The sequence below is a fragment of the Myotis yumanensis genome, unplaced genomic scaffold (genome assembly GCF_028538775.1).
Source record: "Myotis yumanensis isolate MYYU_CA2020_CCGP unplaced genomic scaffold, mMyoYum1.0.hap1 SCAF_17, whole genome shotgun sequence".
In the NCBI taxonomy this organism is placed as follows: domain Eukaryota; kingdom Metazoa; phylum Chordata; class Mammalia; order Chiroptera; family Vespertilionidae; genus Myotis; species Myotis yumanensis.
The window spans coordinates 24344868-24371284 of NW_027223768.1; the positions used below are offsets into that span (position 1 = coordinate 24344868).

The 26417-nt window shown below is 42.7% G+C and overlaps 1 protein-coding gene across 1 annotated transcript in view; it reads left to right on the forward strand.

Annotated features, from left to right (window-relative positions):
• LAMC1 (laminin subunit gamma 1) overlaps positions 1–26417 on the forward strand; it is a 106031-nt gene that overhangs the window by 43217 nt on the left and 36397 nt on the right. Inside the window, exons 2-3 of the mRNA XM_070397159.1 lie at positions 20844–21148; positions 24966–25096. Of these exons, the coding sequence (XP_070253260.1) occupies positions 20844–21148; positions 24966–25096 (436 nt within the window). The remainder of the gene's footprint in view (positions 1–20843; positions 21149–24965; positions 25097–26417) is intronic.

Here is a 26417-nt window from a genome sequence, read left to right on the forward strand (position 1 = left end):
GGACAGGCTGACTGTACACAGGAATGCCTTTTGCTGGGGTCGCTCCCTTTCCTGTCCCCTCCCTCCCAGTCCCCGTGCTTGTGTGGACTAGCTCTGACCAGTTCTCTCTCATCCCTTCGTGGGTTACTTGTTTGAGGCCATAAAATTCTCTCTCTTAGATTTATTCAACTCGGTGTCATTCTTTCCTTCACCTTTAAAAGTTGTGCTTTGCTTTTTGTTTGTTTGCTTGTGTTTGTGTGTTTTCCTTGATATTTTAGATACAGATTAAAATTATGAAAGATATCGGTTCAGAAAGATTGTTCTTAGCAGGAACGTTGTCACATTTTTTTTTCACTAGTTATGGGTCCTATGCGTTGGAGGCAGGTATTAAATGGGAAAGTATGTATCACATTGGAATGTTAATTGTGTTTTTAAGTGCTCTTTAGTCTAAAAGCTCCAGTAATGAGATAAGATCCTCAAATTCCCAAATCTGGAGTTATGGGGTTGGGGGCGGAGAACTAAACCTTTAATAGATGGAGTCATTTTAGCTCATTTCTGTGATACAGTTAAAGGCAACATTGGGAGATTAAGGAGATCATGACAGGTAATTAATGTGAGAAACCGTAAAAACAGAAGCTTTCATGACGTATAAGGGATATTGAAAAAGGAGAAGTGAAGAGTAAATGTTTTAATCTATTTCCCATTCTCTGGGAGGTAGAATGCTCTAACTTTTTACACAACTGGTCTGATGGCTTTTGGAGAGAACCACCCGTAGACCCGTAGACCCGTAGACCAGAGAACTGTTGCCTAAGAATGTTCAACTCCCCTTTGCCCCAGTTCTCTGCTTACCAAGCAACCTTCTGATCTCTAGATTGGTCTTCTGTAAGGACATGCCCTGTGCAGATATCTGTCCTATTGTTTTGACCAAAGTAGCTTTCATCAAAAATGAATATGTGGTTGTTTATGGTCTATGGTTACTTTGGTTAGCACAAGTCAGTTCCCAAGAGCCTAATCAGCTGATCAACATTGCATTTCTAGTTTGAAAAGCTGCAAGTCAGCTGATTTTGCTTGAAAAAAACTATAACCAGTGTTCAATCTTTGTGACAGATGCCATGGAGTTCTACTGAATAGCAACATAAATATTTGTATTACTGTAGTCATCTTATAATGAAGGGATAGCTTAGTGAGTAATGACAGTGCCATGAAAATGTACAAACAAACTTTTTGGCATTGTATTGGCTATTTTTTCTACAGTGGATATTTAAGGCATCAAGATAGTTTCTGCATTTTCTAGGCTGTATCCTTCATCTTTAAGTAGAAATTTATGTTGTTATTGTCATTTTATGAGTGTTACTTATGTTGCTAGATTGGCAAGTTTTTATTTTTTAGTTTGTTTTTTTTTAAACACAATTTTGTCTTTGCCTATCTGAACTTAAAAATTGGCCTTAGGACAACCTTTTGACAGTACTAATGTTCTACAGTTTTAATAGTTTTGGGTGAAAACTGCCTTTGAAAGGCTATAGCAACGTTTATTTGGCCTCTAAAACAAGTCTTTTAAATGAAATTTAGTAATGCTCCCTATTAAATTGATAGACTTTATTTTTAGAGCAGTTTTAGGTTAGCAGCAAAATGGAGCTGAAAGTAAAATACAGAGATTTCCCACATATTCCCTCCACATACTCTATCCACACACACAGCCTCTCCCACTGCCCACTTCCTATGCCAGAGTGGTACCTTTGTTATAATCCGTGAAACAACATTGATACATCAATATACCCCAAAGTTTCTACATAGTTTACATTAGGGTTCACACTTGGTGGTGTACGTTTTGTGGGTTTGCACAGTGTTTAATGATATCTAACCTCCATTACCCTCTCACACAGAATAGTCTTACAGCTCTAAAACTTCTCTGTGCTCTACTTACTCATCCTTCTCTCCTTCCAGATCCTTGGCAACCACTGATCTTTTTACCATCACCATGGTTTTTTCTTTTCCAGAATGTCATATAGTTGGAATCATACAATCTATAGCCTTTTCAGATGGGCTTGTTTCATTTAGTAACATGCATTTAAGGTTCCTTCATGCCCTTTCATGGCTTGATAGCTCATTTCTCTTTATTGCTGAATGATACACCGTTGTCTGGATATATCACAGTTTATTTATGAATTCACCTGTTGAAGGACATCTGAGTTGCTTCCAAGTTTTGGCAATTATGAGTAAAGCTGTTATAAACATTCATGAGCAGGTTTTTGTGTGGACATAAGGTTTCACCTCATTTCGTTTTCAATACCAAGGAGCGAGACTGCTGGATCATATGGTGAGCATGAGTGAAATTTTGTCAGAAACTGCCAAACTGTCTTCCAAAGTGACTGTACCATTTTACACCCCCACCAACAACGAAGGAGAGTAGTAATGCTTTTTAATCCTAAAGGGATTCGGATGCTCAGTGTGTTTTTGATGACTTCCTTGTGAGGATATTGTGTGGCAGATGACTGTGAAGTTTGAGAGGTCAGGGCAAATGGGTTGACCGTGGTGTGTGACGGTTGCGTGCACACACCCTGGTGCCTGAGAAAGGGCGCTGAAGGACGAGGACTTCCCAACACCTTCCATTTTCCAAATCACCACTGGCCATCCTGAAACCGCATCCTGCATTTGGAATTGCTGCTGGGAATGCAGTCACGTTGCTACTGTGAGGATGGCACTGATGCTTCACCGTGTTAGTGTTGATGAGAAGATCTGTGGCGTTCCAGGCATGGGCCTGGGTCTCTGAAGATCGCTTTAATTTGGGGTTGGTTAGGACCAGTGCCAACCATATCCTAGTGCTGGGAGTAGAAGTGAGGACTGTGGCCTGGACAGTGCACTTAGAGTCAGGATAGTTTCCTGCTGAGGTTCCCCGGCTCGAGCCTTGATGTGGACAGTATCACCGTTTGTCTTGTTAGTGACGTTGTGGAACAAGGGCTCTCTGGCCTTAGCACAGCTCATGCAAAGACAGTGACATGCTCAAAAGCTCACATCCGGCTATCTGTGCTAACAATTCTGCCAACACTTTTGGCTTTCAGTGACTTGTGTAGGTGCGAGGACTCCAGAGGAAGCAAAGAAGGGTGATAATTTTTTGAATTGGTGCAAGGCAGATAAGAGAAAAAGATTTTTTTTTTCTCCCTATGCTGTTCTGTTACCAGACTCCCATTCTATACTGATTTCTGTACTGACCTTTTATTTTATTAGTGTTGATGATTGATCTGCCTTTACAGTTGATTTTCCTTTTTGAAGTTGGAATAAAGTGGGAAGGGGATGGAAGAGTCTCAAGAAGGGCACCCTTCCCCCTGGGTGACCTGTAGCTACTCTGTGGCAACATACGAGATTCATACCTGACGCATGGCAGGCCTGCCGCCCACATGCTACCTGACCTGTGCTGGTGTCTTCAGGGACTGAAACTGGTGTGGGTACCGCTCTGTTCAGTATTGAAGAATTCTCATACAGAATCCCCCTGGGGCTCCCATCCTGTTTCTTTTGAGTAATAACATGAAATTTACCATCTGAATATTTGTAAAAGATATCTGCAAATATTAAGCCATTCCTCATTTTCCCTTTTAGAAGAATTTTAAAATAGTTTACCAACTTTTAATACGTAAACATTTTAGGGATATAGGTGAAATAATCAGATGTCTTTTGAAAATATTTAATTGATTTATGTGTTTAAATAAAATAATAAGTTAGGGTTGTTTCCTACATTCTTACATCTTATGGAACCATTTTATTACAGTTTTTTTGCCTACATCTTTGACATCAGTGATTGTTAAAGTTACTTTTTAGCTATCAGCAGTTTCCCAGAGTACATTATATACATTCATTTCCATAAATAATATAGTACTTTTCAAATTTGTATGAGATTGCTATCATGGAAATTTAATCTTAAGCCATGTATACTGATTCATATAACAACAGTATATATTTTTTCCTTTGTTTTATATTTGGGGTTTTAACAATATAGCCACTTACTCTCCTGCCTAATAAAGTATCATTTAAAAGGCTTGTTATTTGCAATATTCAGCACTTTTAATTTTAAAGTTATACCTTCCAGAGATAATTATATAAATCTGGGTTAAAATGTTTGCCTCTAAAAAAACAACAACAAAAAACCCCCAAAACAGAAAAACCTCTATCCTGTGTTCTTTGTAAACTTCCAAAACTTCTGTTATTTGCAAGCTAATTTGATTTCTCCACAGTAATTTGTGGTCTAAAATGAAGTAATTGGGAAACTTAGTAAGAACTGGAATACAAAGCAGTTCTCTTTCTAAAAGGATAACGTAGGGGAGAAATTATTTTCTTTTTTCAGGCATATATGACATTAGAACCAGGCTCCGCACTTACCTGTGCATGTATTCACTTAAGTTCTCTGTGGGTTCCTTCCAATGAAATGCTGACAGTACCAGGCACTTACTCAATGTGAATATTCTTAAAATTCATATACGAAGACATCAAGAGGAACAATGAAATAAAACGCAGTCAGGGGTGCATCTTATATTGGTTTATTGTGTCTCAAAAACACCCATTTTATCAGTTATTCAAAAGAAGAAATCTAAATTTGTATGTAACTGCTTTTTAACCACCCACTTAGGATCAGTCAGCCCCGTCTATGCCTTTGCCGAAACCGCACACCCTGCTTGCTCTGTGTTGCCCTTTGATTTGGGTTCCACTAGATTGTAAACTTCTGAAGGGCAGAGACACATTCATTCTTACATATTCTATTCCTGTTCATTCTTGGAAATCAATTCCGAAAGTTGTTGCCACTAAAAAATGTTTTATAAGCATGCTTTATGAATTCTAAAGATACAGAACGCTGGTGAAAACTGGCTTACGCTCATGTTATCCTTTCGCTCATGTTTTCTCCCACTTAGCCCTTTCCCATCCATAAATGCCTTTCGTTTTTTTCAGACTAATATTTTTCTCTTTCTGTCCTCACTGGACACTTAGGAACGTGAAGTGGTTTGACCCTTAGCATGTGCCCACTTAGTCTGGACTTTTAGGAGCGTTCTAAAAAGGGTTGGACACAGCACTAAGTATAAGCAGGCAGAGTTAAAAAATGTAATGCCCATATCTGTTCTAAAATACACAAGCAGGCCTGCTTTATGCTAAAGGACCCATTCAGGTGATATATGGTGGCCTTGCCAGTGTGTTTCTGTGGAGAGAAGGAAAACAGGGCAAAATCTAGGGACGGCTCCCGGGCCTCACCAGGGTGGATCCACTGTGCAGCAGTGTGCTGCATGGCTGCATTGCAATTCTAATCCGCCTACATGCGGAAGTCAATGGGGTCTTTGTTCCAAACTTGTGGAAGAATGCATGAGCCAAGTAGTGGTGGGAGTTCATTTAGTTCCACGGTTCTGTGGATTGGGCTAATTTTCAAAGGGCTCCAGACATTTACTTTTTCTGGTGAGAGAAGCAAGAGCAGAAAACCCATTCTTTCCTGCTGCTGAGGAACTTAACTGTGAAACGTTGCGTGTCGTTTGTCCCTTGTGGCTAGATGTGGACAGAGATGTTTGATTGTTTGTTTAGAGCCTGGAGATTGAAATGCTTCATCTTTTGTGCACTTAGAAACCGAAAGTTACCTTTTTCTCATCCAAAGATGAAGCCGCCATGTGAGAACCCTGTGGTCGCAGTCAGTAGAAAGTCTTAACCCTTAAAAATCGGACCTGAATTTCCGTTACCCTTTGCAGATCATTCAGTATAAGCTCACCAGCAGCTGGCAATAACCGGGCACATTGTATAGGTTCAGGAAATTACCTAAGTCTTTACAGAACTGAAGTTAATTGGAAACCAGGTGATATTTCATGTCTCGGATGTCATTTGTCTTTGTGAAATCAAGCTCCTATGGCATTCTGGCATTTCTCTGGAATGTAACTGTAAGAAAAAGGGTTTCAGATCTAGTGGGGGGGTATCCTTAGAAATGTCACTGACACATAAGAGTGTAGAATCAAGCTTCTTGGAATTGGGTTTTAAAGTTCCTTTTGTCGAAACTGGTTTACGGATGAGAAACAGATGTATGGTTGCAGCTTACTCCCTAGTAGAGCAGTGCACTCACTTCACATTTTAATTATTTGTGTCTTCCCTTATAGATCATATGGAATTCCTTTAGGACAAGGGTTGTGAGTCTTGCTTTATCTTTGCATCTTCAGTGTCTAACCTGAGGGGCATGCAGTAAGTTTTAGCCTATTTTTACAAAATGCATGAATCAGTGGATGAATGAACCAGATGGCAAACCAGACTCACCTAGGCCACTCTCTTTCTCTCATAGGGATGCTGCTATTTCATAAGTCAGACACTTCTCTCCCATGAAAGGACACCAAGAAAAATGTACCCCAGAGTAAAGAGACAGCAAGAGACCAGTCCTGGTCCTCATTACTCTCTTGTGTATGAGTATGTGTGTGTGGGAGGGTGGGGGCAGGGGGAAAAGGGATAAGAAAGGGGGGTTTAAACAAAAAATGCAAAAAATAAGTGAGATAATCCCAGATACCAATAATTCAATGAAAAAAGTGCCACGGACATGAGACATGGAGCATTGAGTTTCTCAATAAATACCCAAATGTCTTCTCTTCAGTAGAAATCTCACCCCTAGGACTGGGCATCAGTCCATCTAACCCCACAGAGAGGAAATCCTTGCTACTCCCCTAAAAGCTCATGCATGCTCATGGTAGAAGGACTTCTGGAACCAGAGCTGCTAAACAGAACATCTCTGGAAGGATTAGTTCAGGCAGGGCTGGTGGCTTCTGGCCCTCTTAGGGATGCCATCTTGATGAATGGAATTTTTGCCTTTTAGCTTTTTGGAAAAGGTATTTTTTTCTCTCTGATCTTGTTAAAGGCTGCCACATATAAAGGCTCTTTTTTTTTTTTCTGTTGCCCTGTTTTTAAAATAATTGGAAGAAGATCTTGGAAGATATCATCTTAAACTTCATATCAGGATCCAGAAAGCATTGTTTCATTGTAGAATTCTGAGCTGTTGTGTGTAGAACGTGAGTCAACCGTCAGTGAACAAATATTTGCTGGTCACCTGCTTTGTGCCAAGAGCGGTGCCCAAGAGATTGCAGAACAGTGCTTTCCAGATTGTGGGTTACAACTTCCTGATGTCATAAAACCAACGTAGTGAGCAGTGACTAGCATTTTCTAACAAATGAAATGGATAATAGGATAGCCGTGGGCAAACTACGGTCCGCGGGCCCGGATCCGGCCTGTTTGAAATGAATTAAACTAAAAAAAAAAAAAAAAAAAAGACCGTACCCTTTTATGTAATGATGTTTACTTTGAATTTATATTAGTTCACACAAACACTCCATCCATGCTTTTGTTCCGGCCCTCCGGTCCAGTTTAAGAACCCATTGTGGCCCTCGAGTCAAAAAGTTTGCCCACCTTTAGAATATTAGATTGCCTCGCAGCATTGCATTGTTTTATCAAGCTGGAGTTTCAGTTGTGTGTGTTTGGAGTTAACAACGTAAAGTTTCTTTTTTTACTGTGTATGATGGTCAGAAAAACTTGAAAAATATTATTTTGAGAATATCTAAAAAGTAGAGATAGATTTCTTGCTTTTGAATAAGTTAAACTCTTGTAGGAGAAAAGAAACTTACACAAAGGAGTACATACTCAAGTTCTGAGTTACACGGGGCATCCTGAAGAGCTTAGAGGGTAATACAGCTTGGAAGTGTATTGGAGACAGTGGCACTTGAACTAAACCTGAACTAAATACAGGTGGGGTTTGGAAGAAGTGAAGGCTGGAGGATGACTTAGAAGGGAGAAATGGTAGAGGGAGAAAAAAGATGGCAAGTCTGGAGAGGAGTTTCAGGTTATGCTGGAGTGTTTTCGAGTCTGGCTTGGAGGTAGAAAGTGAAGCACAGTTGTTCAGACTTAGGAAAGTCTTGCAGGAACACACCTCGGGAGTTTGCACTGACCCGCACAGGTAACCTGCACAGATTCATACGCTAGGGGGTGATAGGATGTAGGGTGGGCTCGTAGACTGTCTCCCAGCTCCGTCCTAACCCCTCTCTAGCTGTGGAGCTCCCGAGGGAATTTCTTCTAGGTGGGTGTTGGATACCAAGTCTTTGGCATCCGATCAAAGAGCGCCAGGAGGACTTTGGCTGCCGTCCAGAATGTAAATAGAAAGGAAGAGCGGGTCCCATTGTGGGCCTTCGAGGCACTCCTGTGGGTCAGGGCTGTCTGTTTGAAATATGGCAAAGGATGGACTTGAACATTTCTTCTGATACCGCTGCTAAGTTTGCTCTCACTGTACAAGGGAAAGCAGATAAGAGAGGCTCCTTTTTGAAGTACTGGGAATCTGACCGACCTACCTGGAGGGTGCTTTGCAAATAATTTGTCATGATCTTCTCTTTGACCTCAGTGCCCCCTCACTGGATGTGGCGTGTGTATAATTTATAAGACAGTTTTGAGAGTGATCACAAAAAATTTCTCCTCCCTAAATAGGGTCATTGATACTCTTCACTATTTTCCTTTAAAAAAAAAAAGAACCCTCTTTACTACTTTACTAATTTCCTGAACAGAAATTTAAAACAAAGAAATTTCTGAAATTATAATGTACATGAAAAGGAAAGGGATTGAATTGAAGAAAAATGCCTTTAAATATGACTATTTAATCTGTAACACTGCATATGCATCAGTAATTTTGATGGACTCTGGTTAGACGTTTTGATTCTTTGTTGTAGTAGATTATCAAATGTTCTAGACTGAGGCTGTACTAGAATGTAATTCAGTGTTTAATTCGAGTCATTAGGACAAATAGGCAGACCCTGGGAGTACAAGGTTGCTCACAAATACTTAGGGAGATTGAAGACATCTCAGATATTCGATGGGGGTAGGGGGGTTAATTTAATCAGCAATGCGCCAGCAAGTCCAAGCACAGCCCACGAGAGATGAAGAGATGCAGAGAACACGGACTCTGGTGTCTAAGAAGTACTTTGTAGAGCGTGCATTTCCATTCCTATGCAAAGAGGGGGGTCGGGGTGAATGACAAATGCAAAGGGGCCATATTCGCTTATACTTATTTACAGGGGCATCTGCTCACAATCAGTCGCTTGTGGAAAGAGTGACAGTTGGCAGAGCATTTTCATGATGTAAAATGTCCATCCTCTCAGAAGAGCAGAGGCACAAGGAGGCCTGTGTGAAGGACCGAATTCCTTCCCACCCAGCGGACAGGGAGGGAGGTCCTCACAGAGCCTGAATGATTCCACTTGCCTTTTCCACTTTGTGTGTGGTTTTCAACATGTTTTTCCTGCTGTCCCAGCTCCCATAGCTCCTTGAATTGATCAGTCTGATTCCCTCCCTTCATTGCTGTTGCTGCTATTAAGTCTCCACTGGGGCGGGGTGACAGGGCACCACTGGGGAAATGCTGTGACTGGAAAAATGTTGTTTTCCTTGTCTTTCTGCTTGATGGCTTCAAGTTCGTGGGCCGTATAAGAGCTAAAGATTATTAGTACAGATTCGATCTTGGAAATGAGTTGAATCTCCATCCCCTTGCCTTTTAACTGCTAATCTTCTTGCCCCTTCATTTACCTCTTTTCTGCAGGGCACACAGGTTCAAAGTTTGGGCCAAGGAAACCTGAATGTGTCCTCTATTGTCCCAAAAAATGCGGAAGAAGGAGGAGGTACATTCAGAAATTTTACAAGATTAAGAACAATCCAAATACATTTGATGCCCAGAATTACTTACTGATTCATAGGTACAGTTTGCCAACCTTAGATTCTAAACTACTAACGGTGTGTCCCTAAGGCTTGAGTCTGGAAGGAGATGGAACAGGGGCCTCCAAGTATTTCTAACATGAAAACTAAAAGGTCACCCTATAGATTCAGTGTGAATGTTGTGAGAGAATTTAAAATCCAGAATATCAAGTCTGGAGTTTTGGAGTGTTCTAATTTTTTAATCAATCTTCGTTTTTTCTCCCTCCTCTTATTTCTCACCTTCCCCTTCCCCCTCTCTTTCTCTCTAATATCAGTGTGAGTGCCTGATAGTTTGCTCTAAAGCATATATATATATATATATATATATATATATATATATATATTACATACCTGAAATTTCTTCTCTGAAAAGTAAATATTTCCACATTGGTCTTTAACCAGCAGAATATAGCACCCTCCCTGAAAATGCCAACACTGCCCAACACAGACTGGGGTTAAACAAGTCTAGGCTACTAGACAAAGGAGAAAAAGTGTTTTCTTATCTTTCTGAGTGCACTGAAGCAGAAGTTAACTCTTTGCTTCCAGATTTGTCCCTTGCCATTGAGAACTGCTCTTGGTCTTGTATCATTTTTTTTACGTATCAGTAGTGGTTGGGAGGAGGCCGGAAGGACAGGAACCAGAAGGGATGGGGAATTTGGTTTCGAGGAATCATGACCATTGTCTGCATGAGAAGAATAGCAGAGCGAAAGCCCCAGCAGTAGGTGGGTTTTCTCAGAATCAAACATATATTTATTTCTACTTGCCTAGGAGATAGGGCCTTGAGGACACAAGTTGAAAGACTGAGAGATTGGCGTGGAAAAAAATGTTGGCGAGTTTGGGTTCAGTTGGCCCAGTCACTCCAAGCCTCCTTGGACATGGAGTGAGCAGCCCCTGTGGAGCTGAGCCTCCGTATGTGTCTTAAAGAAGATAAACTGCTATTATTCTGGTTCACTGCACAGGCCTGCACAGGTAACACTTGCAATAAATTTTACGTTGAAATACATGACCTGTCAAAGTCAAAGTCACCACCCATGAGCGCCTTGGTTCATCCTGCAGCGGAGCACCGAGGGCAGAGGCCTTTTCCTACCTGCGTCTTTAAAGGGTGAGAACCAGGGTGAAGAAGAGTTTCACAGCCCTAGCTGGTTTGGCTCAGTGGATAGAGCATTGGTTGGCCTGTGGACTGAAGGGTCCCGGGTTCGATTCCGGTCAATGGCACATGCCCAGGTTGCAGGCTCGATCCCCAGTAGGGGACGTGCAGTTGGCAGCTGATCAATGATTCTCTCTCATCATTGATGTTTCTATTTCTCTCTCCCTCTCCTTTCCTCTCTGAAATCAATAAAAACATATTTTTTTAAAAGTTTACAGTAGGGCAGTATTTCTCTTATTTTTTTTTAATATATTTTTTTGATTTTTTACAGAGAGGAAGGGAGAGGGATAAAGAGTTAGAAACATCGATGAGAGAGAAACATCGATCAGCTGCCTCCTGCACACTCCCTACTGGGGATGTGCCCGCAACCAAGGTACATGCCCTTGACCTGAATAGAACCTGGGACCCCTGAGTCCGCAGGCTGAAGCTCTATCCGCTGAGCCGAACCGGTTAGGGCAGTATTTCTCAAATGTGCATAAAAATCACCTAGGGTGTCCTTTAAAATACAGATTTGGGGACCTCTCCCAAACCCTACCAAAATAGAACTTCTGGGGGTCGGGCATAACAGTCTGCATTTTTTCCAGAAGCTCACTAGGTGATGCTACCAGGCAGGCTGGAGCCTTACACGGGCCAGATTATGGGAACGACTGTAGCAGGAAAGCCTAGCCTGGTGCCGGGCTATTGGGGAGGCGCCCTCCAGAGCGCCTGTGGGTTTTGAACTGTTTTGGCACCAGATGATTCTCTTTAATCTAGATACTGCAGTGACCCTGTTGATTCCATTGTTTTTGTTAATTCCATTATTTCTTTTTTCTTGAAGGAGGTCTTTGGAAAGATTCTCTCACACACTTCCTGGTGGGCCAGAAATTGTCTCTTTTACCCACTCTAGTCCGTTGACACTGCCAGAGAGGGTCAGTGCTCCACTGGATCAGCATAGTACATGCTGTCTTCCCATCTTTAAAAACGATTTTCCCTTGAACCCCCTCTCCTCCCCTCCATCCACCATCTCATTTCTTTATAGCCACATTACTTGGAAAATTGTCTTTATTAGCTGTCTGCAATCTCTGCCTCCTTCCCCCCAAACATTCTCTGGTTTTCATTCTGTCATTATACCAAACCAGTTGTCAGGCTGTTCAATCCAATGGCCAGTGTGCAGTCTTCATCTTTCTCAGTTGTTCAGGCGTGTTTGATTCAATCGATCATTCTCTCCTTATTGAAAAAAAATTTTTAATCTTGGCTTCTAGGATTCTACTCTTAATTCTCTTTCTGTTTCAGTGTCTATTCCTCTTGAGTCTCCTTTGCTGAGTCTTCTTATCTCCCCATCTGTAAAAGTTGGCATGCCCCAAGACCCAGCTGCGGACCCCTCGTCTGTGTTCATTCCCTAGGTGTTTTCATCTAATCCCGTGACTTTTAGTTTGGTCTGGCTGCTGATGACTTCCAGGTTTCTCTCTCGTGCTTGGACCTCTCTCTGAAATCCAGACTTAAATGCCTACTTGACATCGCCACTCAGTTGTTTCATAATAAGCGTCTCCAACTTAAAATGTTAATAATTGAATTCCCAATTTCCTTTCACTCCATCCCCATCCTCGTTTCTCCCATGTTCTTCATGATCTCAGAAAACAACGGCTTCTGCTTCCTAGTTGCTTATGGAACAGCTTTCCCCTGGCTTCCAGTCCATCAGTAAATCAGGTCCACTTTACCCTCGAAATATAGCTGGAATCTGCTCACTGCTCACTGGTTCTGCCCTGGACCAAACTACCCTTATCTCCTGCCTGGATGATTGCAAAAGAACCCTGACCAGCCTTCTTGTCCCTACAGCCTCCTCTGTAGTCTTTTGTCAATAAAGCAGCCAGAGCGATCCTTTTAAAATACTAGTCAGGTCATGTTACGCCCTTGTATAAAATCCTCCGGTGGGTTTTCAACTCATTCAGAGTAGAAGCCAAAACAAAACAAAACAGTAGAAGCCAGTCTTACAATGGCCTATAAGGCCTACATGATGGGCAGGCCCTCCTCCCCTCAGCTTCTTGACCTTATCCCCTGTACATTCCTTCTTTTTCACTCTTATTCCAGCCCCTGTGGCCTTGTCACCTTCCTGGGAACTTGCCAAGATGCTCCTGCCTCATGGTATTTGCCTTTGTCCTTTCGGGAATGTTCTCCCCCCCCACCCCCCATGTGTTTTCCTTCTCCTGAGTTCTCCGCGAATGTCCTTATCCACCTCAAGTTATCCCTGATGATGCTGTATTAAATGGCATTTCTCCCCCATGTTTTCTATCCTTACTTTGTTCTTCACCACATCATCTATCATCTGACACACAACATTTTTTTTAATTTTTGCTTTTTTTACCCACCTCCACTCCCCACTGTACCCTACGGCAGTGATGGCGAACCTTTTGAGCTAGGCGTGTCAGCATTTTGAAAAACCCTAACTTAACTCTGGTGCTGTGTCACATATAGAAATTTTTTGATTTTTGCAACCATAGTAAAACAAAGATTTATATTTTTGATATTTATTTTATATATTTAAATGCCATTTAACAAAGAAAAATCAACCAAAAAAAAATGAGTTCGCGTGTCACCTCTGACACGCGTGTCGTAGGTTTGCCATCACTGCACTACGGTGTTGGGCTCTATGATTTTCTTCCATAGCCCTAGTGCGTAGAATGGTGAAATAGTAGGTGCTCAATAAATATTTGTTGAATGAATGGGGGAAAAAGTGGACGTGGAATTATCAAGACCAGTTATGGCTATTAATTGTGCTTGATCTAATGGGTGGCTGTGGTCAGAAGTTAAGCAGTTGTGAAAACTGAGAAAGACATTTTAGTATTTAAGATATTTTATGGTATTTGTAGTTATTTTTTTTTAGGAAAAAAGAAGTATATGATTTAGAGAAATAAGGGGCCAAGTTTATTAGGAATTAAATTAATGAGAGTAAAGGCATTCTAGCAAAATGAAGAATGGTGTATTCTACATAGATTGTCTTGGTGGACTTCAGCTTAAATTCACTTAGCAAATAGTGGTTTCATAAATAAAAGAACACCATTGTTCAACTCTCTGTGGCCTTATGTGTGTGGGGTGGTGGTGGTGAAGTGTTATTAGGGTTTACCTTAGTCTATTATTGCACCATTACATATAGAATCTCTCATTATATATAAGAATCTTTTTCCCCTAATCAGATTTTCTCACTATTCTTTTACATTCTTCACTCTATTATGGGTGAAAGTATGTGCAGTTCTTAATAGTACATGGATATCACAGAAGACATAACTTCCTATATACTTGTGTGGTCTTTTTTCTTTTCATAGCTAAACAATTTTACATTTTTAAAATATGGGTTTTATTTATGCAGCTTATATTTCATTGCCTTTCTATTTCTATATTTTATTTCCTTAGTATTATAATTAACTTCTTTGCTTTCTTTAGGTGACTCCATTAAATCCCACTTGTCAGTCAGTCCCCTGTAGTTAGAACTCTGTTGTTCTGCAGAATGGATTTTTTGCCTCAGCTGGGGTGAGTGGGAGTAAATGCTGGCTTCATTCCTTTAGCTCAGCTCAAGGATTTCAGGCATGCTTGTGACCTACTAGCCTGAATTAGGGCTGGTATTGAGTCTTGTAAGCAGGAGGTTTGGGTTAAGAGGGCATATGCCCAATTCTTGTCTTGGAATTTCACTTGGGAATCTTGTCTCTTCTGGTGAAGGTTTCAAATAAAATGACAAAGACAAACAAATTAGGATGAATTTATGTTATGATAATAGCAAATATCTGTAGCATCTAACAGTGCTATGCACCTATTTGAAATTACTCTTCAAGAGTGTTTGATGTTCTGGCGTTCAGTGAAGAATTCTAATTCTCTCTGTTGACATAACAGCTGTCTGATGATCTCATGTTTGATGTGTGTTAAACCAAATCAGTTTTGACCTTTCCATTTGCTGAAGGGTATATGGCATTTTTGGATCTCGCAGTTGGGCAATGCAAGCAGAAAGAGTTTACGTTTGGAAGATTGCCACGCTAGGTTAGTGCCATGGTCTTATTCAACAATGGCGCCAACTGGTAGTTTTGGGAGATGAAGGTAGAACTGTCTTGTTAGGCTTACACTTTAAATTTGGTGCTTTTTGGAAACACCTTGCTTTCCTAAGAGATTATCTTCCCCAAGGCATGCCAATGTATTTCAAAATGTTTCTTTTCCCCTAAGTCCCCTTGTCGCGGCCATACAACAATTTTTATAAATAGCCAATGGTGTAGAATTTTGTTGCGTTTAAACAAGGGTCAAATGTTGGCATCACTTCTCTTTTACCTACCTGCTCTGTTATATCTCCGGTGGCAGCTTGGAACTGAAACTCCATATTCCAGCACTACTCATCTTAGCATGTCTTTCTGTCATGGCAGTGACACGTGTGACAGGAAGTGCGTATTGCATGTACTTGGGAAATGTGAACCATTGAAGCTCTCTCAAATCGTAAATTCCATTGCATTTATTTTAATAAATTCCATTAAAAATGACTATTTTATACCGAGCTATAAAGGTTACTTGTCCTCAGTATAAGTAGTGCTGATTTAGATGTACCTCCTATGGGATTGTGCCCTCGTACTGTTGGCATCAAGCCGATTGACAGAGAGGCCATGACAAAGGGGCACTGAAATTTAAGGGAAAGGACTGGGATAATAAGTTTTTAAAAAGAACCTGTTTTGAAGATGAGTTTTGGACAGTAGTAACTAGCCGGTTAACAGGCAATCAGGACTGAGTTTCCTGGCAGTTGGAACGACTCCACGTACCCAGATTGCATTCTGCATGTGCTCATCAGTCCTCTTCCTGCTCACCCATCCTTGTCCACTTGAGGATCCCACACTCAGCATTCACTTGGCCCTGGGTCATCTTGATTGGCGAGGCCGTATTTGGACAATCTGCCTGCCGAGGTGGAGCGATAACAGCTGGAACGCAGCTGTGCATGTTGTCCTGGGAACTCTTGTTTCAGCCAGCAGTTACACCACTCACAAAATGGAAAACGTTTTCAAATAGTTGCTTTTGGTGACTACTGTTTGTGTTAACTGTTTGGGGGATCTCGTTTAGCAGCCTAAACATCTATCATCTCTCGTGGACTTTACGTGCTACAACCTTATTAAAGTTGTAAGACTCAGAAGATCAAGTCTGACTGCAAGGAAAACAGTCATTTTATGCTTCTGAGGAGTTCGCCCAGAAGTACAATAGTGAATCAGTGACTCCTAATTGGAGACTTCAGAATGAACTCGTTTTCTTGGTCTAATTCAGGCCACTGAAGGACATTTTGAAGTTTTGCAAAATTCTGTATGGCCATTGTCGCTCATTACTTCATTGTGAAGAAGGCTGTTGTACAAGGAACTCAGTGGAATTCTTCTGAGCTGCACATAACAGAGAGGCGTTTATGTTCGCCAGAAGTCAGTGCTTGACTCCAGCTCTGAGACAGGAAGGGTTTCTCCCCTGCTCAGCGATTAGAAATACTTCACCACGTAGGAGGCTTAAGCGGAATTCTTTGGCTTGGCCCCGTGTGAACAAAGGCCGATTCTCGTTGTTCAGGCGGCCCCCTCCCCTTCTCTCATTCCCTCGCCAGCTTGAAGTGTAGGATTCAGAGCAGGAAGTATTAGTTAATTTTGTGTGCTTCATTCTAAACATCTGCACTTGAGGCTTTTTGTTTATGGGAGGAATGTGGCAGAGAGAGGGGGGAGGCAGGAGAACATGCAGAAGCTAAATATTTTCTTGAGGGTGTGTATATTCATGGTTAGTCTTTATGGGCATGAACATGAGGTGAGGGGTGGAAGATGTCCTCGTTGTGTAGTTTGCTGGGACACTTTTCAGACACGCACTTCTGATTTTCTGAATTGTGTGCTTGGAGTCTTCACCTTCAAGTCAGACTGTCTCCTTGGACACCCTTTCAGTGTGACGATAGTACAGTAGCTGTCACTGGACTGGAAATCAGGAGACCTGGTCCTATTTTCTGCTCATCTCCCGATTAACTAGATCATTGTACTTTGTCTACTGTCAAAGGAGTAGGACAGACAAGGAGTAGGGAAGTATGGTGAGAAAGAGAGAGAGAACATGATGGGTCTCAGTTGTATGAACATGAGGTGAGGGGTGGAAGATGTCCTAGTTGTGTAGTTGCTGGGACACTTTTCAGACCTGTACTTCTGATGTTCTGAATTGGAATATTTAATGGAATAAAAAGTAGCTCCTTACTTTCCCAGTTCTTCCTTATTCATGGTTGCAGGTAATCCTGGATAGCACAGACAGCTAAGCTTTGACTCTTCACTCTATATTTGCTTCTGTATTTATTCAGAAGAGAGTCCAGATTTCTTGAAGTAACTTTAGTCTCCTTATCTTATTGTCCTTCCATTGCACCTGTGTAGAAAATCACACCTGCACAAAGATGTCCATACAAAGTCATGACCTCCTTCCTCTTCCGCAGTCTAGTCTCTGCCCAGCAAGCCTTTTTTTTTTCTCCAGTCATCTCTTTGCTAGACTCTACATTGGCTCTTAGGAAGTTTCTACACTCCTCACATAGTCCCCACCAACATTCCCCAGCCTCTTAGCTGACATCCTTGATTTTCACTGCACAGAAATAAAAAGTCATCAGTTAGAATTCTTTCAATGTCCATCCCATAAAACCTACAGAGTCATTTGCATTTGCATCCAGATAGCAAGCAGGGATGCAGGGTTCCTCCTACGTGGAGGCAATCCTTCCACCACCACTAGTCACATTCTTGTCTCCCAGCTTTAGGAAATGAATAAAAGATTTGACAGTGAAACAGAATGTCAACAGGGTAAATGTAGAGGAGGCTTTCAGAGGTGGCTCCTGTTCCCTGTCACCCTCCATCAACGACCAAGTTACTGTTGATGTCTGCTTCTTACGTCTCACTTGCATCCATTCATTTCTCTTCAGCAGTTGTCCCTACTCTTAGTTCAGCCACTGTCATCACTCCGATATTACTGCCACATCATCTCCACTATTCTCTTCACCTTTAGTCCTGTCCCTTCCACAGTGGCCTGAGTGATCTAAAAATCAAATCAAATCATGCATTTCCTGACAAATCTTCCAATGACTTGCCATTGTCCTTAAACTGAAGTTGCTCTTTAGCATGACTTCTGGCCAGCATATTCTATCTCCTCGTTAGCTCATATCCAGCTACTCTCTCCAGTTCCACCCATACTATTCAACTCTGATTCCTCCAGTGATTACTTCTCTGTCCTCTGGGCTTTCCCTCATGCTCTTTCATCTGCCTGGACAACTGAGCCCTGTTTGCTTAGCCAGTTCCTCTGCATTCCTCAGCTCTTGGATTTAGATGTCACCTCCTTTAGAAAAACTCGCAAATCTAGATTAGGTGACTTCCCTCCATGCTCCCAAAACATTATGCACTTCCCTGTCATAGCCCTCCTCGCATGGAAGCGCAATGTTCTGTAGTGACTGCTGGACGGACTGCAACTCCATGAGCAGTCAGTCCATGTGGCTGTCTTGTGGTGTGGACTGTGTGCCTCCTCCACAGATTCGCCCCATCAGCCTTTCCTCTTCCAACCGTGGCTGTAGGTTAGGATGAGAAAAGCAGCTCTGTAAAAGGCTGGGTGAGGGAAGGCCAGCGCCCCCATGCTAGGTTGCCTCCAGGTTTAATGCTAGCAAGATTGCTTTCTAGGTGTGTCAGCAGTGAGAATGAGCACATAGGCCTGTTTCTTTTGGGGTGTGACTTTGTGGTACAAATGTTGGTATGGAACTCAAAAGCACCCTGATCTGTTTTGCCTTCTCTCCTTTGATCCAATCTTCTGCAGGTTGGGTTGCTAAAGAAAAATGAGGTTGCGATATCATAAATGTAGACAGAGAGAGTAGAAAAGTAAGGGTCATCTGTAATCTAGAGATTAGCGAGTCAGCCTTTGAACATCCTGAGCCACCTACTCCTAAGTGGTTTTCCCATTCTGGAATGTCTTAGATAGTCGCTGGAATGTCCTAGATACTGCATTATAGCCTCACCCTCATGCAAAGGTGATGTCTCGACATTTTTTACATAGTAAAGAGAGGTTAAATTTGCATTCTTTTAACAGGAGGGTTGTAAACTGTATTTGCATGACCCGTGTTGAGGCAAAATGTTGAATTGCATTGTAGATAGAAGACCCAGGCTGTACCAGGTAGTCCCTGGAATAATCAGGCCCTTATGTGTGAACATACCCAGGGTCCTAGTTCAGGAATTTTCTCCTAAACCCTGTTGTAATAATACCTTATATTTGTATAGAGTTTTACAATGAGTCAAATATATACAAGATCTTAGTTTGACCTTGCAACAGCCCTTGGGAGCAGGTGCCTCATGGATTATCATCCTCATTTCTAGAGGGGAAAATGGCAGAGCAGAAATCACACAGCTAGTCATTGAAGGAGGCAGGACCTGAACTCAGGACTCACAGTGCCCAGTCCTGTGTTCTTTCCATTATGCCACGCGTCCTTGTGTTCAAGGTCATATGTATGTGTGTGTGTTTTGTGTAGACGGGGGGCAGTTAATTAAACCTCTCTTTTAAGATCAGGACCAGTTGAGAAACACAATCTGATACGGCTCATCACATCAATTTTATTATAGATAGACTGGAGTGAAGAACAGAGCCTGCACACATGGCTTCCATGGACTTGTTGCTCTTACTTCCTGCCCCCTCCCCCTGCCACCTCCTTTTCCCAATTGAACTCACCCACTGAGTCTCAGATCTGTACCAGGACTGCAGCAGGCCTCCTGCCTGGAGGCAGAGGTGTTGTCTTGCATTGAGGAGTGCAGGAGATGGACTCAGATAGCTAGAGAGAGAGCTGGAGATACCAGGCCACACATGAGCATCGTCCCCCTGGGGATGTGTGTGTTCAAGGAAGTGAGAAATGGTTGAAATCTGCCCTCAGCACTTCTGAGCATGTAGGGGAGGATTAGCATGGTTCTTCCTGTGCAGTCAATTCACTTGGGGAGAAAAGACTAGCAGCTCCTTGAGTGCAAGGACCCCTAATACATCCTGTCCCCCAAAGTGTACAGCAGGGACCTGAGCTTGTCATTGTGCCCAACAAATACTTGTTGACCGAACTGTGATCTTCACTCTGGCATAGAAGCAGCAAAGAAAAGATAGTGTCAGACCCAGTTTCTGAATGAATGAACAGTTGCACATGGCCCCTTTTACCCACCCGAAGGCACGCTGGCTGGCGACCAAGATACCCTGCTGTCGGATTGGCAGCTGTAGGGAGCTGATCCAGGGATTCTTCTTCTGGAGGGATGACGGTCCACTGACTCCTCCCTTCGCTGCTCTTCCCTGACCAGAGCTCACCTCTCACCTGTTCTCTTTTGAACATGTTCAAACACAACTTTAAGCCACCTTTCTCCTTTTCTCTTTCTGTTTATTCAGCCACTGGAGGAATTTTTGCCTTCTTTCCTACTCTATGCCCTGCCTCCTATCTCAACCACTGTCCTCCCCGTATCAGATTTCTCATTCTTAATCTGGTTGATAAGTAGCATCACAATCAGTGCCCAGGGTACTCTTCCTGCATGAAGAGATAATATTATCGTTAACAAGAAATGAGTTTTTAAACATTTTGAAAGTGCCCAGAATACCCACTTTCAAAAAAAAATTTTTTCTATCAGTTAAGCTTCTGCCGAAACCTCAGCATTAAGAATAAATGTACTTTCCCCCCATTTTATTTTTAATAGTGTAAGTACAGTACTAACATATGCTACAATTTTTATGGCAAACGAAATTTCAACGACCTACGTCATAAATAGGCTTTCATGAGCTAACCTATGAACCAACTATAACTTGTCATTTGTGTGGGAAAACGTGCTCCGGAACGGTGTATGTAGACCAGCTTGTCGGACACAGCTGATGTGTTGTATGTTCTGGAGCCTTCTTAGTCTAGTGTGCACAGGATGGTTGGTATACTCTTTCTCTGTCACGTTCTAAAGCAGACTGGGAGCAGGGGGGCTTTTTTTTGCTTCTCACATGAGATATGAACTTTGATGTGTTTGTCCCGTAGGAAAATCTTTTGACATCACGTACGTGCGCCTCAGGTTCCACACCAGCCGGCCAGAGAGCTTCGCCATTTACAAGCGCACGCGGGAAGACGGGCCCTGGGTTCCCTACCAGTACTACAGCGGCTCCTGCGAGAACACCTACTTCAAGATGAACCGCGGCTTCATCAGGACTGGAGAGGACGAGCAGCAGGCCTTGTGCACCGACGAGTTCAGTGACATTTCCCCACTCACCGGCGGCAACGTGGCCTTCTCCACCCTGGAGGGGAGACCCAGTGCCTACAACTTTGACAATAGCCCTGTGCTGCAGGTAGGCATCCGGAGGGTGGCGTGGAGCCAGGCAGTTCTCCCACGTACGTACGTATGTACGTACGGGATGCGGGAAGATGTGGTGATAGGGCCTGTGGTCTCCCAGCAAGACAGACAGCTGGCCTTCCTTCTGCTCTCCTGTGGACTCTCACTAAGCGAGGGAGAGCAGTTTTGTTCCTGTCCCCACCCCACCCCACCCACGGTTGATGTTTGTTCTTACGTTCTCATGCACTTGCAAGTGTGTCCTGGGATATCTAAACTTTACAAATTTTTTTGAAGTTGGACCATTTTAACTCTAGTGTTTGTACTTGAAGTGGAAACATTTTGCTTCTGACCTTGAGAAGAGGGTATTTGAACTTATCGATCCGGTTCTCTTGCGTCCTTTCTTACCTCTTCTTTGATTGGACAAAGTAGAAGATATTTTATTAGCAAGAGGCAACAACTGAAGCGGGATAGTTGTGAATGCCGCCTTCCTTCATTATTGTGCCAGGGAATTCTGATTGGGCTTGTCTGGCACTGTTGCCAATATGAAAACTCCTCATCGTCTATAGCACTGGTGTTTGTGCCAGGATATAAACTCATATCATGCTCAAGCATCGTCATAGAAACTTTCCCCTGTTTAGCAATAGAAAGAATTTTTCTCATAACTGCTGTGTACATAATTCCTTATGCACCATCACATGGAATCTTTATGTATTGCTTAGATTTCTGTGAACTTTTCTTATGTTCTGGCTGTTTGATCTTGGAGAGACTGGCGAGCCTCATGCCATATATACCCAGCACATTAACACAGAATTGGAGGCACTTCTGTGCTGCGGCTGAAGCTAACATCTAAATGGGAGCAGGCTGTAGTAATTGACTGAGACAAGAAATACTGGATGTGGGTTTGCAAAAGCTGTGCTCGTGTCATGAAAAGCTATTGTGATTTCTCAGTGTGTGTGTGTGGGGGGGTGCTTTATGCTTTTGTGTCTTCTCATTCTTTCTCTCTGGGATTTATGATGTTCAGGACTCCTCCTTTAATTTGGCTGTATGGTTTTGGACAGTGGCACAAGATGAGACTATATTTCTCTGTGAGTCCAGTTCTTCCTTTCCATTGTATTTCTGTAAGCTGCTGGCTGCGACCTTATACATCTTGATTTTGGAAAGCTCTGAGGGTGTAGTGAGCAATGAATATGTTTGCAGAGTCCTTCAGAAAAGCGTTTCTCGCATTGGCGGTAAGAGGTGCTCAAAGTCAATGGCAGGAAGACTAGCTGACTTTGATAGATGGAAAAGCAGGAGACTGCCTGCCTAGGGGAGGAGTGTTCTACACAGACTCTTCAAGCTGACCCCGCAGACATCTGCTAGCTTCGTTTCTTCCCACACAAATTATTGTGTTTGACTGTCCTGGAGAGGCAACAGGGTAGCCAGTAGGAAAAGGCAGTGGCATAATGTTGTGACTGGTTTTCTGGCACCTTTGCTAGCTGGATGCCTGGTCAGCCGTCTTGAGGCCGTTTCGCCAGCTATAGGAATCCTGATGTTTGCAGCTCTTGTTCCACAGGAACTCACGAGACTTAATGTGGAAAAAATGCTGTAAGCGTCTGCGGTGGATTTGGTCAGTTGGCATCATTATGCAGAGACGTTAACTATGTGTCTCTAGATGTAAGCGCTCTGGCTCTGAGATCTGGCTGCCAAGGGGGTTTAAGCTTCAGCTGATTGGACAGTGAGGAGAGGCCAAGCACCCTTTCCTCATTACCCCCTGTGCCACCCTCCAGAAGCTCTCTCCCTGCCAGGAGGGAGACCCTTCTTGGTTTCCTTGTATATGAATATGATCAAGCATGCATTGATTTAGGATGATGATTAGCATTTATTACAGCACTTACTACAGTGTGCCACAGTGTGCCACGCGTTGTTCTAAGCCCTTTAGATATATTAACTCAACCCTCAGGGTGACTCTATATGGTAGATGCTTTGATTATTTCCATTTTACAGATGAGGAATCAGAGGCCCAGAAAGGATAAAATAACTTGCCCCACACAGTTTTAAGTGGCTGAACTGGTATTCAAAACCCAGAAAGTGTTGCTCCAGGGTCTGTCTGTTCTTTTGAAGGTTCCCACTATGAGGGAAATAAAAGCGGGGTGTGGGGGGGGAAGGGTGCTTATATTCAGCCCTTGAAAAACTTTTATTCAGGAGAGCCGTGATAAAGGTGAAGGCTGTATAAAATATAATAAGCATTAAACACAGAGATGTTTAGCTATTTACATTACAGACGACTAAAGGATTCCTAACATTGTGGCCATGAGTGGGAGTTGTTATTGGAGTTCCAAGTTTGGATGCGGTGAAATCATCATCTCTTTCCTTTCTAATTATACTTGGAGGCTTGGTGGAGATGAGCTTTTCTGAGTTCTCTGTGTTGTTCTATCTGCCAGGTGTTTGGCGTGGCTGAAGCAGTGGTTCTTAATCAGGGGTGTGCCTCCCATTCTCGCCCACAGCCCTGCACTCACTCGTGGCGTCTCGTTATGTCTCCGTAGGTGATTGTAGTGCAGTCCCGGGAGAGGACTTGAAATGGAGATGGTGTCTTTGTTTAAACAACCATGATTTATTATTTCTCATTAATTCTGTATTGCCTTGGGCTCACTCGCCGGCAGGTGATCTGGGAGCTGGGTTTCTCTCTCCCTGTGGTCTTGCATCCTCAAGGAGGCCAGTCTGGGCTTTTTCATGTGATGGTGGAATTATTCCAGGAGGGCAAGACCCAGTGACAAGTACTTATCAAGCCTCTGCACGTGTCACATTTGCTGATGTCCCCTCAGCTAAAGCAAATCACACGCCCAAGCCCAGAATCCATGTGGAAAGGGGCTCCGCAGGGTGGGGACACCGGCAGTGACAATGGGTTGGCATCGTTTGTATAACAGTCTGTCACAGATGTAAACACCTGACTAGCATTAGCTCAGTGAAAGGGCATTTATTACAAGGGCTTTGATTCCACAAAATCTAGGGGGAAACTGTACAACCTTCATTCTTACCCTTGGCCGTTATGGTACGCCTACCAAGTCGATCAGCTGTAGTTTCTTCCCATTTGTTCATTTGCTCAGCAAATGCCATGTGAGCACCTCCTGTGCTAGGGGAATGGCAGTGAACAAAACAAAAAATTCCTGCTCACAATTTGGTGATGATGGTGTCAGAAACAGACAATATAAATAAAATAGGGAAAGGAAATCGGGCGTTCGGGGTGGTAGCAGTTTTAGGTAGGGTGGCCCAGGAAGGCCTCGCAGAGAAGTGAAATTGTGGAGAGGGTCAAGGCAAAGACTGACTCTGATTGGTTGAGGGCAGTGTAATGATTTAGTGCTTCTACTTGGATGTCTCTCCCAGACCTATCGGAGTGGATTGGCTATGGAGGAAGCGATAGGTGGTGCCAAGTGGGCAGGAGGAGACAACAACTACCAGCATGTATTGTACCAGTGTGACGTCACATGAGCTCCGTGCTAATATCTGATTGGATTTGGGGTGCGGATAGAGGGTGGAGAGAAGGGACATGTGTATTGAGTATCCAGTGTATGCCAGGCATTTAGAAGTATATTTCACTTAAGCCTCTCAATGGCCTGTGAAGAAACTAGTATTATTCCTGCTTTGGGGGACTCTGAGCCGTGAAGTAGCAACTTAGAACAAAGAAGGGAAGAGTCAAGAGGAAGAAAAATATCAAGAAATTAAAGGAACCATTGAGTATTACAATTGAGTTAATGCTAGAAGAGGACATAAGTTAAATGATACATTCACTGTTGTCCCATTTATGTCTCTTATCTTCAGTCCCACTAGCTGTTTTTTCTCTTTCTGTTTTCTCACAGGAGTGGGTAACAGCCACGGACATCCGAGTGACTCTCAATCGCCTGAACACTTTCGGAGACGAGGTGTTTAATGACCCCAAAGTTCTCAAGTCCTATTATTACGCCATCTCTGATTTTTCCGTAGGTGGTAGGTAAGTAAACTATTAACCTCTTTGGAAGGGATCCGAGCTTTGGTTTAGAAGTGAATGCAGCAACTGTTTACAACTGCATTAATAATGTTGTTAGACCTTCTCATTATCGTGAAAACAAAGTAATAAGTAGGTAGGTTTTCTAAAACCTTGTCAAATCAGTCCCCTTCGTGAATTCTTATTGAGAATATAAGTGCAAAGCTCTATAATAGATAGGAACTATGCTGCTCCAGAGGAACTGTAGGGCTGACATGCACCTACGGATAAAAACTGGACCTTCTAGGATCCTACACAACATTCCTGTATAGGAATGAGCAATCCATTTCTTAATGAGCAATACATCTGGCCAATGTATGAATATGTGAAAAAGTAAATACTGGTATAGCCCCATGTTTTAGATAAAAAGATACCATATGCCAGAGAATGCTGCAGAACTGTCAGGCTAGAGAAGCAGATGGGCTCGGAGCTGGGTCTTGAAGAACGGGTAGGATTAGGATGAGTGGGAAGGATGTCTGGGTTGGTACAGAAGGATGAGCAGGTCATGAAAAAAGTTTCGAGTTGGCAGTGTATAAGCCTACTTGGCTTAAGGAAAATCTCTTATGTGAATTTGTAGAGTTGTAAACCAGAGAGATTGACTGGTAGCCAGAGACTTTACACAGCAGGCAAGAATCTTGGACTTACCTCCCCTGTTAAACTATGAGGTCTCAAGAGCAGAAACTTTTTTTTTTGCATGCAGTGTTCCTGGGGAGGGGTTGATGCTCAGTGAAAAGCTGATGGAAACTGTCACCAATGAGAAATCATGTCATCCTTTTTTTGCAGTAGGGCTGTGAGATCAGGAAGATGAGTTGTGAGCATGTATGTATGAGTTATGAGCAGAGTATGCTCGAGAGAATTTCCATTCTTATTACGACGCTGTGTGAGCTAGGTGATAGCTGACAAACACCTGACATTAGGGTGGTGGCAGTAGAATGGAAGGGAACATTTAGGTGCATTTTATTGTGAAGAAAGAATTGTCAGGATTTAGTCATGATGATTGTAAGGTTTAGTGATCAGGAGCATCGTGGTACCATTAACAGAGTAAATAAAGAAGATGAGTTCATTGGGAAGACGATGAGTTTGGATGTAGACATGTAAAGTTGTAGGTCACGGAGGACGACTAAATTTGTGCAGCCGTCGAGGAGTTTGGGAGAAACATGAGAGCTGGAGATATAAATTTGTGACTCATCTGGTTATGCTGTAGATGTTCCAGAAATGTTTGGGTGTATTTTTAAGTGGTAGTAGAAGCTATGGAACTGATGGCTCTCTTCAAGGAAGCAAGTGAGGG